Consider the following 15,919-nt stretch of genomic DNA (forward strand, 5'->3'; position numbering starts at 1 on the left):
TGCAAATGCAAAAACCTTTCCCTAACCTCCATGCTCCCTCTCCAGGAAACCCATACCCTTCTAATGCAAACTGTAAGACATATCACTAAAAAGTTTTATCTACGCACTACTTCCTTCTGTCAGCCATGCCCAGTGTTAATGACTTTGACTGGAAATCCAAAACTAATTGGGTGTCTTACCATTGACTCTGGTGGCAGTTTTAAGTTCAACATGTGCAGCCCTGTTGTGCCATGCTGTTATGTACATTTAGATGTGTTAGACTGTTGTCTATAATGCATTTTGTCACTCAAGATGTTGAAAGCATACAAAAAAATCCCTGTCTGATTTCTTTTTGAAATTGCCTGAAGACAGAAGGGTGGTTTTGTCTGGAAGTGGAATTATAACCCTTTGTCATGGTGCAATCCTGAGTAATTTTATAGAAATTGTCAAGATTATCCTGGATTTACTGTGCTTTAATAAAGAGGAGAATCTGATCCAGAGACAGAGTGACGGACAGTTCTAGCTTCAGTAGGAAGAGTGTGGGGTCTCCTTAGGAGCCTCCGTGTTAGGATCATCTCTTTGCTTTGCTTTCCAGTAGACTTTTTTTTTTTTTTTTTTTTTTTTTTTTGGGAGGGGGGGCAGGCTGGGGAGGCAAGCACTGCCATCAGTAGGGGAGTGTTGATTTTTGCATTCCTGAAAATGGCTGCTGGCTGTGGTAATTGAAGATAACTGGTAGGAATCGATTAGTCTCGTAGGAGCATGTTATTAAGGGTTGAGCTTTTTTCACAAATTGCCCCTTCTGCACTCTACTGCTTGAGAGGCATAATCTCAGCAATCCCGAAATTCACAGACCAGGAGATTGATTTCCTCCTTTTTCTTTTTCTTTCCCCCCCTTAAACTCTGCAGGTCAGTCCCACCCCAGGGTGCATCCGGGCCTTAATGAAGATGTTGTACTGCCCTTACTGCAGAGGACTTCCCACTGTGAAACCTTGCAACAACTATTGCCTCAATGTAATGAAGGGCTGCCTAGCAAATCAGGCTGATTTGGATACTGAGTGGAATCTGTTCATAGGTAAGAAGAGTTTAAATATTAGTGGAAGGAAATGGTGGTAACATCTGCAGAGTTTTGTGAGGTTAGAAGACGTTGTTGGTCAATATTTGCAATGAAGCAAGTGCAGATGCACCTCACTTTCTAATTGACCTTCCTGGCTTGCAGTAAGAAATGACTCTGCCCTGCCCCAAGCCAGTCACATTTTGTATTTCATATTTCCAAAGGAGTGGTGTGGTATTACGGCTTCTGAGCTGAATTATTACATGGTACGTGAATGCTGAGAAACCTTTGGTTGAAAATTTAATAACAAGCTTAACATGGCAGAAATAGTATGTATTACAACTGAAAACTAGGCTCTTGCAAGCTGAGAAGATAACATCATATAACATCCAGTCAACATAAATCACAACAGCTGCTGTTCTTAATTCTGGTGGTATATAGGCAAAAAACCCTAAAAAGTTACGTACACGAGAAGTATTGATTAAAATAGCTTAATGTCTCCCTTTCAGTGTGCTGAATGGAAAGTACCAAACCTGCAATCAAATGTTAGAATGGACAGTTTTATTCACATAATTCTTCACTCAAGTAAACTAAGAAGAAACAGGAACAATATCTCCTTTAAAGAGCCATCCAGTTATCCTGAAGGGATAACTGAAGGGAAAAAAAAAAACCAAACAAACAAAAAACCACCTCCCAGAAGAGTAGCATTTAACAAGAGATGAGCTTCAAGTTGCTTTTGATGATACACAGGATAGGATAAGGAATTAGACCAGGATAATGATAATACAGAAAGAACAGAAAAAAAGCTAGTTACACCAGTCACTAATGAGCATCCTAGCTTAAACTGGATTTCAAGAAAATGAAAGCAGCTGGAAAATGCAGGATTCCAAAGCTCTTTATTGCAATGAAAGAAAGGAAATTTTATTTTCTACTTTTGGAAAGACAAAGTAGGAACAAACTCATTTTGCTTAATTTCAAACCCCACTAACCAATGTGACTGAAAATTTGACTCTGACTCATTCATGGACTTCCACTTTACTCAGCACAGAGGTGGTGTAAGATGGGTAGGGAAAAGAAAACAGGATGAAAAATGAATCAGAGTATGAGAAGTGAAAAACAGCATTGAGTGTGCTATAAAAATAGCATAAGACAAAAATCTAAACAATAATAATAGACAAATGATGCAAATTAACATGCCTTCTCAGCCCCTTGTACTGGTTAGAGGAGCTGACATCGGAAGCAGTGCTGGATGGATGGATACCGCTGGGATTAGTGGTGTGAAGAGCCAGTTCATCATCAGAAAGCTAAGTAGGAGCTGATGGGAAAACAATGCTGACCTGTTAAAGGCATTGCATAAGCTGCTTTCCCTTTGTCATCAAAGAGTAAACAAAACCTGAACTGTCACTAATTCTGGCCAAGGGAAATAATGTAGGCTTTTAGAAAAAAAGAAAAGTATTTTAAATAAAATAACATAATTTTTATTAAGGCAAGCACCTGTTCAAATTGAAAGCTGAAAGGTAAGATTTCAGGTCTTAAGATCTCATTTTCTGGTGCTTAAGATTCAGTAAGAGTGCTGGGCAGGGTGAGGTGTGTGTTGGAAAGTGTGGAAATGCTTACAGATTCAGACTTTCAGAGTCTTTGATGCAAAGCCCTTGTCTTCATCAATATCTTTCAGATTTTGATTGTTCCTGCTCTCAGAAAAGAAAAACTAGATGAAAGCTTGTACATTATGTTAAAACATAGTGCTAAGTTATTAAAGACTATTTAATACACTTGTGCCTCTCTAAAGGAAAGCAGTCTGCTATGCAATTACCCCTTCAGGTCAGTGATGACAAGGCAATATAAAGTACAAATACATCAGGACATATTTCCTTTCTTCTACCTGTACAACTTCCCCTCTACAGCTTGATGGGGAAGGGAATAGAGAAGGAGAGACGGAGATTTTCCTGTGTTTAGAAAAGGTATTCTGTTTTATCCCATTTTTGAGGCCTCTGACAGGTTTGCTGAAGATGAGGGTCCTCAGTCCTTCCTTTATGAAAGATTGAAATGTGGCAAGTTGTCTCAGTCTCTGACAGGTGTCAGAGGCTTTCTAATAACACATGCAATTCCCTTAGTACTAAACACAACAAAACTTCTACTTAGTGAATTAAAACGAACAACAGTACTTTACAGCACCACTGAGCTATGAAAGATTGGAAATTATGCATGAGCAGTTTTCATCCCTCCTCCGATACTAGGAACCATGCACTAGGAAAAAAAAATAATAATAATTTTGTGCACTAACAGTCTCTGCATAGGCAGGAATCCCAAATGTTAGTGCATATTCATGCAGAACAAGATAGTTTTGCTTAGCTCATAATCTGTGTATTGCAAGGTCATTTTGGCAAAAGTTGGTACTAGGAGAAAACTCTCAGATGTGTTTGTCAGTAACTAAGCAAATACTGTAGTCTGGACTGCATGTTCTATATTGTTCTGGAGTTACTGTAATTGTCCAGTGACACCCAGTATCTACAAGTGAGGAGGAGCAGAGGAATGTAAACGGGCGTTCTGACAACAGGATGTGTTGCATGTTCCACCTAGTTTATAAATATAAAAGTCAGGACTGAAATCACATTTATATAGCACTAATAAATCTTGCATTTACTTTCAAAGCTAGAGAGAGTGGGACAGCTTCCCCTAAACATCTGGTGCTTTCCAAGATTTTATAGACTGTGAAAATTGGTAAGAGGTGAAACAGCTGCAGCAGCATGACACATGGTTTATTATATTTTTCCTGTTTGTGTCACCTTAAGGTCTATGTCCTTTCTGTGTAATGTTTCGTTACAGAGTTTTTGAATTTTGTTGCCTTCATTATTGCACAATAGAAGCCAAATGTAGCACGTCTTATTCCAGCAGAATTCCTCTGAAACCCAGAATTTTGCCTGAGAAAGGAAGACAGTCTTTAATAACTATATTATATTTATGAAACTATAATGAATAAATGCTTTTCCCAGGTATCTATATAAAATATTGAATAGGTATTTAAAAGTAAACCAGCCACGCTGACTCTGAAAATGTGTATTTTGACAAAGCTTGCTTCTGATGCTTTGCCTGTTACCTCTCATAATCTCCTTTGCACCAATATCAAGTAAAGTAAGCAAACGCAGGATAAAAAGAATGAGTAGAGGAATTGTACTGCTGAGGAAGGAGATTGCCTCAGGGAAGGAGCTGACTGATTCTGTGGAATGGGGAAAATGGGATTTTCTCTGACTCATGGCCCAACAGATACAGCCAAAATTATGCTTCTCTCCATGGAGCTCTACCAATTAACAGCAATAAGGATCAGGGATCTCACTGTTCATTCTGTCACAGAAACACAGAAGAGACAGAGACATTGATTCCCACTTACAAAGATTCAAACTCCATCTATCTTAGGGAATTACATTCAATTTTTTAGCAATACTGTTACTCCTCTTTCTCTAGCTACCCTGTATTTCAATACCTGTTTCTGTCCTGAGATCCTTTGACTTTCTCTAACATTAGCTTTCCCTAAAATTGATCATTTATTTCCTTTTAACTGCTCTTTCTCTCCAGCAGGGATGTCAGTTGAGCAATGAGCTCCCCTTAGTGGGCACCACACTTTCTCTTGGCACCCTCATTCAGCTTCAGAATCAACACCTGCAAAAAGATGATTTCCTGAAAGCAAGTGCACCTCATTCTGACCACAGCCTTATCCACAAGTTCAGGATGGCAGAGTGGCCATAACCAATTTGGGTTTTGCAGGATTTCTTTCAAAATTAGCAGTGAGGTTAAGATAGCAAGAACGTAGATGATGCTAAATCTGAATGTCAAGCAAGATTGTGAACCAAATATAATAGTTCTTCAATAATTCAGAACAACAGAGGAGTAAAAATCCAGGTAGTTGCTTTAATGACAGCAATGACTGTACCTGGGCTTTTATTGTGGACATCTACAGTAAATCCTAAATGCTTTGTTACTGTGTTTAGTGACAAAGTGTACACTAGTGTAGTAATTGTGTAGTAGTGTAGTCCATGGATTGCAGCAAAGCAATCCATGGGGATGTGCCACTGCATGGCTATTTATACTAGCAGAAATTACAAGTAATGTAGTTGGGTTTTTTTTCCCTAGGAATTATTCAGCAGTAAATCAGACACACCTTGACCTTACTCCCATGTTTTAATAGGTGGGAGATTGCAGAAAACACTTCAGAAGTTGTGGAGTAACTGAGACGTGCAAATGGCACTGATTCTGGGGGCTCAGGGCCACATACCTGGCTGTGAAAAGGAGCCAAAGGGCTCCTACACTAGCTCATGTCCACAGCCATCCTCCTGCTCAGGCTGGAAAGCAAGTCACTTTCCTAGCTGTGCATTCAGTACTTGACAAGCTCTGTAGTGTGCCAAGGCAGAGCAGCATGCGGTGTGTTTATACAATGGTATTCAAGGCCAGCAAAGCTGGCATCCAGGCTCAGAGACACCTCTTACTGCCACCGCCCCGCTAGACTTCAGCCACAGGAGAAAATCATATATGCAAGGTTTCAGCAAAAGTTTTTCCTTCCAGTCTTGAAGTTATTTTACTCACTGTCATTACAGCAGCTCTGCACTACTAATAAACTTTCCCGTTACTGTGCTTTAAGAATCCCTTTTTTCATCCCATCAGTATGACTCAGACACTTACCTTAGGAGACCTCTTGATGCAGAGCATACCACGCAGTCTTATAGCAACTCAATCATTTTAAGCAAAACTCCCATCAAAACCTTAACTGCTTACTCCTAATGAAAGCTTTAGAGTGATGAAATTCTGCAATCACTTTTATTTACTGCTTACAAAAGCTTTCAGGACTCAGTGTTTTCTCTGTTCCGTGTGCAAGCATAAGGATAAACATTTTCCTTTTAATGCTTCAAGACACCATCTAGGTTTTTCTTTTTTTAATGGCTTATTACAATAACAACTGTGTTCTTCAAGACTCACTTTGGTTCATGGAAAAATCAGTGTATAACTGTAACAGTAATCCTTTACAATTTTCTTGTTCCTGTACGTACAGCTACTGTAAATAAATACATCCATAGCTGTGTAGGCAACTACGTATTAGGTTCATGAAAATAGGGAACCTCTGAAGTGTATTGAGATGGCATTCAACATACATTGGGAGGTTTGCCCCTTCTTTCTCTGAAGCATACAGCATCTGTCACTTCTATTTATTCTTACACGGTACAGACTGAAGACTGACAATCTGTTTTAATTCTCCGTTGGCAAAATCTTGGTCCTGCTTGATCATGGTAGGTGAGCACTAAAACCAGAGATTTTAGCAGCTTCAGTTACGTGGCACTTCAATTTCTTCCCTCTGCCACACTCCTTAATCATTAGATGAAAGTATGCTGTGATATTTGCGTTAGCCTCTCATTAGGACTCTGGGAGAAAAAAAATATATTATTCCTCCATGGAGAGGCACTGCAGAAGGTTCCTGCCGTCCTGGGGTGCCACTACTCCAAACTCAGAGTTTCTGGTAGAAATTCATGAATTTTGGTTTGTTGAGTATAAAATAGGTACTTGAATGCAAACACAAATTTCATAATGTGCATCTTGTGCTGATATGAAAAATGATAGCATTCATAGTTAATGCAACCTAAAAATCAAAACCTGTATATAAAGCCTTATTTTCAGTTAGTGTCTTAGCAAACATTTGATTGTTTAGGCTAAAATCATCATTTCTTACTTTATTCCTGAATGAAATGCATTATGACACCTCTAGTGAAACCATCTTTGCCACCCACCAGAATGAGAATAGGAAACATTATCTTAACTTAATTCCTTTCATCTTTTCTACCCATTTCTTAAAGAAAACTTAGTGCCCCCAGACTTTGGAGAAGTAATATTTTCTTTAAGTCTCTTGTCTGTACAGACTATAGTAGCCATTATTACACACCAATGTCTATTCCCTTAGTTGAAATGCCAGGGTTTGGTGGATGGCTCTAAGGGTTGTGGAGCCCCATCCTGATTATATATGAAAAAATGGAATCTGTAGTTTAGAATTGTTTTTTTCCCACTTTCACTGTTTCCCAAAAGCAAGGGAAAATGAGTAGAGCATTCTGTTGTGTGATACAACTGCAAATTCAGTTGCTCAAAAGTTGGCAACAAGATTTACAGGTGTCAATCTAATGTTGTTTATGAAAAAAACCTTTAGCATGCTTCAGGCCCACTAGTCTCCACAATGCACAGGCAGTCTACGCAAAGGAATCTGCAGTGCTAGTAAAAAAAACAGACTTAACATCATAAAACTATTAAGTCAGTTCAGGATAAAAATATGTAGTTGCACAAATGAAAAGTGAACTCAACTTGATAATAGTGAAATAAAATATTACAGTATTATAATTTTAAACTTCTCTGATAAGCTGTTGCTTCCATTATCCCATATTTTCCCCTTGTTTTCCAGAAATTATAGAATCACTCCCTACAATTTAAATATGACAGTCAGAGTATTAGGAGCACCCCTGAAATAAAGGGAACATCACCATTCGGTGAGGTGAATAACGTGTAGAAGAGGGGAACTGTATTTGTTCTTTCCCTACTGCTTCTCTTCCCTCAGAAGTATAAAGGATACACTACCTGGGCATGTAATTCTTCAGATGGTAATGAATTCAGCCCGAGAGAAGCTCTCTGAAGTTGTGGGACTACCAGCAGCATGCAAATAACACCAGCACCTGCCTGCTGCTTAAACTCTACTTACACTGCTAAACCTCTGTGCCTCCCCTTGGGGCGATACAGTTTCTTGCAGGCAGTTCACAGCATCCATTGCCCTGTAAATTTGCTTTAGAATGTGTCGTGAAGAAGGAGGTTCCCTTCTGTGGGACTGTGGGGATCTTCTGCTCCAGTTACTGGCTCAAAAGACCTGGGACTCACCTGGCCTGATCTTGCTGTGTTCCTGACACCATGGGCAGCTCATTACTAGAAGGATGCACCCTGGAAGGATGCTAATGGCTTCACTCAGAGTGATTCTTGAAAACTGCAGCTCCTAAAGAGGATCTGTGGGGTTTTGAAGATTCAGATGCTTAGCTGAGTGATGGCAGCAAACTTCTTGGGCTTCTAAGCTTTGACACGACTTGTGGAAATGAAGTATGGTCATTAACTATGCCATTTTTGTTAAGGATAGAAAGATATTAGTGCATGTGAAACACATCCCCCACCATCATGTCACGTGACAGTTACGAATACAGGGTCGAATTCAGCAATTCTAGAATTTTTTGCCTTTGTGCTCTGTACAGAATACTCTTCAATTGTATGATTTCTGCATTTGCAGGGAAAAGCTTCTAAAAATTTGAACTGGTATGAGAGCCACACACTTAGCATTTTCACCAGGCACAACAGAGCCCTAAGCTGACTGCAGTATTTAGATGCTAAAGCATCTTTTGAAAATAACAAGGCTGATCAGCATTGTCAAAAAAAGCTTAAAAGATTTTGTAATGAAACCACTGGACCCACATGATGACTTTTTAGTTCCATTTCCATTCCTCACCGCCAAGTCCTTCACATCATTTTCCATCAAAGCGAAATGACTGGCTAGCACACGTGAGCGCAGTTTGGAAGTTGCATAGAACAGCAAATTCCTCTGTGTGTACGTCCAGGAGAAGAGCTGGGGAAGCCGTTTTACACTGCCCTTCAAAATGCCATGAATGATCATAGGGATGTTACATGAAACATCTCTAGAAACAGGAGAATATGTTATTTATTGTTTGAATACTGTGTGAATCAAGAGTTATTTTGTACTTCTCCAAGTCCATAGCTATGCTCTCTCAAGGGGCTTCTCACTTCCAGGAGTGCAGTAAACAATACTGCTCTTTCTGTCCTAGGTTACCACGTATATTAACACCTCAAAATAGTTTTCAGCGGAGGAATTGATCTCTCAATTATTTATGCTTATGTAGGGCTGCATCTGTTTACCTGTAGGGGCATCCCTCAAGCATTTCACTGTGCTGACCTCCCTGTTTCATAGGCAAAGCACCAGCTGGAAAACATTGTGCCTCCTACCTGGTCTGATTTCCCTTCTGGTTTGGGGTGCTTGGGGCACCCAGTCTCTCTGGCATATGAAATAAGGCTGTGAATGGAGCACACGCCCAGACTCCAGAACTCGGCCATGCTCTTATAGTCCAGTTATCTGAAAGAGCTACTTCGATGCAGTTGTTTTTCCAAGGAGTACAAATCCAAATGAAGAACGTGTGACTTTTTTCATTTTTCTCAAGCAGAAATAAAAATTAGTCTGCTTTAAGAAAAGCTTGGTAAACCCCTAATGTGCATTATTTTGAACAATGCAAAGAGACTTCTTTCAAATGTTGTGAGCAGGATGGGTTAAATATCAATGTAATTGGTTTGAGCTTGCTACTTTGGCTGTACTTAATTGCTGTATTACACTAGGAAGCGTGAAAATTGTGTTACATCTATAAACATATCTTCAGTTACATCATCATTTGGCTTGATCAGTATAGATAAACTTCAGATGATCTGAATGTTATGTTTTGCAGACATTTTTATTTTTAAGGGAAAACATAATGATACAATAATTTGAATCTTGCCCAGAGGAATACTGAAAGTTATATTTCAACTTTTGTCTCTTTGTTCATTTTTCTGCATTTTATTTCTGCTTTTATCCAGATGTACTTAAGAACATATATCTGAGAGAAGTGTTTTGTTGCACTGTGGCATCATTTCATACTTTTAAAATATTTTGTCTTAGAATCCATATCTATTTTAGAAAGCTGCATAAATAAGAATTTGTTTTCATACACTAAAAATAGAGCTTGAAACTATGCAATATTTTAAATTATCTGTTTTTTTCTGGTAGATTGATTTACTATTTCAGATTATCAAAACTTCATATTAGAAACAAATGTTAAATTATTTTCTCCATTATTCAGGTAAATGTAGTGGAGAGATGCATGTAACAGAGCAAATTTGCTCTAGAACAAGACACTTCCATACCTTACAACTATCAAAACACTTGGTTATACCTGGAAATACTTTGCTGAAGTTATTATACAATATCAATAAAAGGTGATAGGTGCAAATCCCTTACTGCAATTCTGTCAAAGCAAAATTGACATTGATTTGCTTTGTATTATAATTTTGAGCCGTTGCCTGATGAAGGCTAATGTGCTTATGATAATGTCTTTGGTAGTATATTAACTTAATCATGTCCTATGACCATAAAAGAAAGTCTGCTGATGATACAAAGCTGGGAGCAGTGGCTGACACGCCAGAAGGCTGCGCTGCCATTCAGCGAGACCTGGACAGTCCAGAGAGCTGGGCAAAGGGGAACCTAATGTTCAACATGGGCAAAAGTGTAAGGTCCTGCACCTGGGGAGGAACAACCCCATGCACCATACAGGTTGGGGCTGACCTGCTGGATGGCAGCTCTGTGGAGGAGGACCTGGGAGTTCAGGTGGACAGCACGTTGCCCATGAGCCAGCATTGTGCCCTGGTGGCATCTGGAGTGCTGTGTCCCTTTCTGGCCCCCCTGTTCAAGAGAGATGGGGACCTAATGGAGAGGGTCCAGTGGAAGGCTACAAAGATGATGAAGGGACTGAAACATCTCCCTTATGAGGAAAGGCTGAGAGAGCTGGGCCTGTTTAGCCTGGAGAAGAGAAGTCTGAGAGGGGATCTTGTCATTGTCTACAAATACCTTAAGGGCAAGTGTCAGGAGGATGGTGCCAGGCTCTTTTCAGTGGTGCCCAGCACCAGGGCAAGGGGAAATGGGCACAAACTGCAGGAAATTCCACCTGAACACAAGGAAGAACTTTATCCTGAGGGTGACAGAGCACTGGCACAGGCTGCCCAGGGAGGCTGTGGAGTCTCCTTCTCTGGAGACATTCAGAAACCACCTGGACACAACTCTGTGCAACCTGCTCTAGGTGACCCTGCTTTAGCAGGGGCTGGACTAGATGATCTCTCGAGGGCCCTTCTGACCCTGACAATTCTGTGATTCTGTGATTCTGCAAAACCCCACATATTTCTTTTTGAAATTCAGAAACAAAGCAGTGTTGGAAAACAGCCTTAATTTCTCTTCACAAATAAATTCTGATGCTCTACATGAATAATACACCAAAAAAAGAGATTTTTGGGTTGTAAATAATCTGCCAGATTCCGTTAATGAGACATTTGGGGATTTCATAGTATCATTTCCTTATGCTTTTTTAGTCCTTGTATTTCAGGGCAAGTTTCAATTTGATGTTTCCTGAAGAATAAAAACTCAGTAAAAGAAATCAAATGTGTAGACAAACTCAGTATAAATTGCTAAGTTTTCTTTACTTTTTAACTGCTTATGCAGGTCTTTTTTGAGCCATACATATCAAGAAAATCTCCAAAGCTTATTAGTAATATGGCAAAATCCATTCAAATTTATAGTTTTGTATATATATATTGATTAAGTACACATGTTCCTTAATGTAAAAAAAATGTTCTTTTTTTTTTTCCTAATGAAGCCACATAGAAATACAAGAGCACACATTACACTCCGTCAGGGTTCTCATTTAAGAGACACTTTTTAAGGATAAGCTGATAGAAAAGGGTAAGTGTGGTTGACTGAGCTATAAATTCCTCATGATTTGGGAAAGAGGCTATGATAAAGATCCCTACACAACACTCTGTATCAGTGCTAGATTTATTGGAGAAAAAACTTAAAATCATTAGAGAGATCAGAATTTTAGTGAAACAAAAGATTCAGGAAATAATTATTTCTTTCTGGTAAGGTTCCTAGGGACTCCCTTCTTGCAATATGTCAACTTTCCATTTCTTATTCTAAAGAATTTTTTTCAGATGCAAGAACTATTGGGAAAATCATAGATATTTTTTTCTCCTTTCTCTCTGCCTTACTAACAGAAAGTCATACCATTTCTATACTCATGAGAACTAGTTTGCCCCAGAGTGCTATGACAGAGCTGGTAAGGCCAAAATTCATTGAGCATTTTTGTAACAGTGTAATCTGAAAATGTTCTGATGCATTTGGGAGATTCTGATGTGTTTAGAAGGTAATGTGAAGTAATATGAAAAACTCAGGTCTGCTGTTTCTTATTTCTCTATGTTACTCAGTGTCACATGCCCTGTAATATAACATTCAACATCCTTTAATGTCATTTATATTGCAAGTTAACCTATGGGAGTTTAAACTCCCATAACTTGTATTTTTCACTTAGCCACCAGAATCATATGCTGAACTTTCCATGTCAGTAGGAACTCACAGGCATAATATCACACTTCAATTTGCAGGACCAGTAAAAAGCCTTTCTATCTGTCTTGTTAACTCTTAAAATACAGGTAACTATGTAGGAGAAAATAGCAGCTTTAAAAATAAAGAATGCAATTTTTGGTTCCACTGGATATTTGTTGCTGACCTCAAAACAGAATCAAATTTTTCAACCAAGCTTTGCATTCCAGTGTAATGTTGTGAAATGAGATGAAGGTCAGTCTTCACTTTCAGTGTGCAGGTTACAACAGCATCTTTCACTTAGCCCAAATGTAGGATGAGATGAAAAACATCACTAAACTGAATGATGTACTGTAGTAAATGGGCAGTGCCAAAAAGGCAAGAAGTCGTTCTGAGCATGAGCCAATAAAACATAGAGCACTCACAAGTTGCTAACTTGAATTTCAAAGATGAAATGATACAGAAACTCTTCCAGTAGATTTCACTCTTATAATAAAACATGTAGGATCATACCCACTGGCATTTAGTTACACTTCAGCATCCTTATTTTAATACATTGGTTAAAGGAAGCTGATAGGATGTAGACTGTGTCTACAATAGGAACATAAGAGTGACAGTTCTGGCATGCATAGCTACAGTTTGTGATTCGTGTCTCATTTATACACTCAAAATAAGGGGTTTATGTACTTCTTATGAGAAACTAAAAATGAATCCCGTAATATTTTGTTAGTTGAAACTGCTGACATCCACAGTGCTGGAAACATACTCTAAATCAGGTTCTCCTTTTTGTACTGCACTTGTTCTTTGATTAGCTTTTCATACCAATTAGAAAATGAAATGGTTGTGTTTCCTTTCTAGTTTATCCTGGGAGATTTTCTGTCAGGAGCACCTTTCTGTGGGAGGCATGAGAGGTGGATGCTCCAAGCTATGCTGATGGCTAAAAACACCTTTTAGTGATACAGAAATCTTCTATTCCAGATATTAATGACTGACATTCTCATTTTAGCACATTGACTGCACTCAGATAAATCACTTCTAAATTACTAGACAGCTTTGAGTCCTTTCATAATATTTAGTTTGACTGACTACTCCATATATGATTAATACATTCTTACAATATCTCTGAATCTTTTATTGATATAAGTGCATATTATATTCATATGTTCAAATGCAGGTGCCAGAAAAATACATATAGAACCTACTTGTTTGACTGATGTGTGTTTTGAAGAGTTTATACATAAATTAATATATAAAAAAATACACAGAAGCAGAACTATGGTAATAATATGTTAGCATCTTTTTAAGAAGCCTCTGACATTTCATTTGTGATCAAACTTCTTTATAAAAGTTTCATAAAAGTATAATAAATTACTCAGACTGAAATCAGAAGGGACAGCATGGCAGAACTTTAGCTGATACAAATAGTTTACTAATGGAAATATGGCAGTGATCAATACATGAAGATCTATTTCCACTGATATTGAATGTCTCTCTAAAAAAATAATTTCAAAAGGAAATTACTTTGTTAAGTGATTTGTTACTGATAGATGAAAGAAGCAAGTCTTTCTTTTTCTTTCTGTGAAAGCACCTCAAGGTCCCTGGCCCCCATTCAGTTCAGGAAGAGAACAGCTGCTTGATTCTAAAATTTGTCTCCCCTTACAAAAAGGAATTTGATAGTTTGACTGTCTAGTTATTTAGGCCATGAAGTCAAAAGCAGAGCTGCTGCGTAAGTCTGATGGGTAGCGTACGGGTAGCCTTGTATAATGTTTCAAGTTGGATTCAGGTTTGCTTGAAATCTGCCAATATTAAACCCAAATGTAATCCGATAGAGTTTGCATTAGGATACTTCTGTTTCAACATGCCTTGTTGCTATCATCCGAGCAGAACAGGTTATAAAACACAACCTCTAGACAGCTACTCTTTACAGGGAAAGAAACAATCAAGTAAACTTTACTTGCACTTTTTGAAGAATAAATGGTCTCAGAGGGAAACAACAGGCTAAAAATAGCTTTTTCCAAAGTACGACACTGAATCATAATTTTCACTTAATCTTCATTTTATACTCATCATTTTCTCTTCATTTTATGCGCAGATGGTGATATAGGTCCAAATTGTGTAGCCTTGTGACTTTATAGTACTCTTTAAATGACAAGAATGCAGTCCTTCTCAGCTGATGCCAGTATACTTAGTTTCATCGTTGTTGTTTGTGGGGGGTTTCCCAGTTCTTCTCACCTCTTAATTTTTGATGTTCCATATAAATATGCAAAGTATGTTGGGCACAAGAGTCTTGTACTGCTGCTTAATCAGTGCTGTAGGAAATGTGTTTCTACTCACCATAATTCTTCACTTATTTTTCTAAAAGCTTTCTATTTTGTTGCAGCTTTCACCTCTGTGCACTTCTGAAGCAAATGTTTAAACTGAAGAATATTGCATTTGCTATGGATGGAAATAATAAGCAGTTACAAGGAAAGATAATCTTATTTTATTTTTAACTTGGACACAAAATCTATGTGTTATCAGAAGTCTTCTTTGTTGAAATTTTTGAATGCTTGTCCATAAACCTACACAAAGTTTGAGAGACCCGGGAATACCATACAAAGTAAATAGTTCTGCCTAAAATCAGTCCTCATTTGTCTCATGTGATGTTATAGTGCTCCAGCTCAGTTTATTTGCAGATGTTGCCGTAATATCTTTTTCTTGGAAAATCTGCCTTTCAATATATCCTACACATGTGTGCTAAGCTCTTGTAAAAGAGTTGAAAGGCACTCAGATCTCTGATTTACTGTGTTTCAGTTTTGAGGGGAGGAAGGTAGATTTTCCGAATTTTTTCTTTCCAGTTCAGAGGAGACTGAAGACTCAGAGTAGACTGCAAGACCTTCAGGCATAAAAGTATTATTCCAAGCATTGAAAATCCCTAATGTGAACATGAAAAAAGTAATTCACTTTTCCTGTAGACCAAATTGCTTTTCAGTACTTGTAAAAATATATTCTTTAAAATAAGAAATAAAAATGGTATTGAATTAGTAGTTACTGGATTTGCACTCTCTGCTTTTCATTACATTTTACTGAAATTCTATTGAAATTAATCGAATAAATAGCTATTATATTGCCATAGAATTCCTTGAAGAAGAGTTAGAATTCAAGGCAGATGGGTTAGTTATGAAATAGCATCATTTTCAATGGAAACTGAGTAGCTATTGAATTTCCTTCATTTCTGAATTCCATAGCTATTCATCTGTAAAGAGCTTTGGTTATCTATCAGATTCCTTTAATTTAAACAGATACAGATAAGATAGAAAATTCCTTTTGATTGATTTCTATTTGATTAGTGGATATTTTGGTGAAGCATATAGAACAAGCTCACCAAATCCAAACTATTGTAGATGACCTCATTAGAGAGCAAAATTGGAGAAGCTAGGTAATGTATGTGAAAGGCAAGACAAAAAGTATACAGTTTTACTATTCCACATTATATACACAGATGCATTTTATTTATTGTTCTTATTTAGCAAATGAAAGGCTATTGGAGCTGAGTCAGTTCCCAGGAGTATGTTACAAGACTTTTTAATAAACAACATTTAAGAATTTTAAATAATCTTACATTTAAAAAGCTGTATTTAAACAGAGGCAACAAGCTGCTACTTGAAGAATAGCAGCTGTTCTTCATTTATTTTGGGGAAATGGAGCAAATGCCTTCA

At 37.9% G+C, this 15,919-nt stretch overlaps 1 protein-coding gene across 1 annotated transcript in view; it reads left to right on the forward strand.

Moving 5' to 3' along the window:
* GPC6 (glypican 6) overlaps positions 1-15,919 on the forward strand; it is a 770,432-nt gene that overhangs the window by 555,186 nt on the left and 199,327 nt on the right. The window contains exon 4 of the mRNA XM_040584160.1: positions 886-1,051. Coding sequence (XP_040440094.1) covers positions 886-1,051 — 166 coding nt within the window. The remainder of the gene's footprint in view (positions 1-885; positions 1,052-15,919) is intronic.

This window comes from Falco naumanni, chromosome 2 (assembly GCF_017639655.2).
Source record: "Falco naumanni isolate bFalNau1 chromosome 2, bFalNau1.pat, whole genome shotgun sequence".
Classification (NCBI taxonomy): domain Eukaryota; kingdom Metazoa; phylum Chordata; class Aves; order Falconiformes; family Falconidae; genus Falco; species Falco naumanni.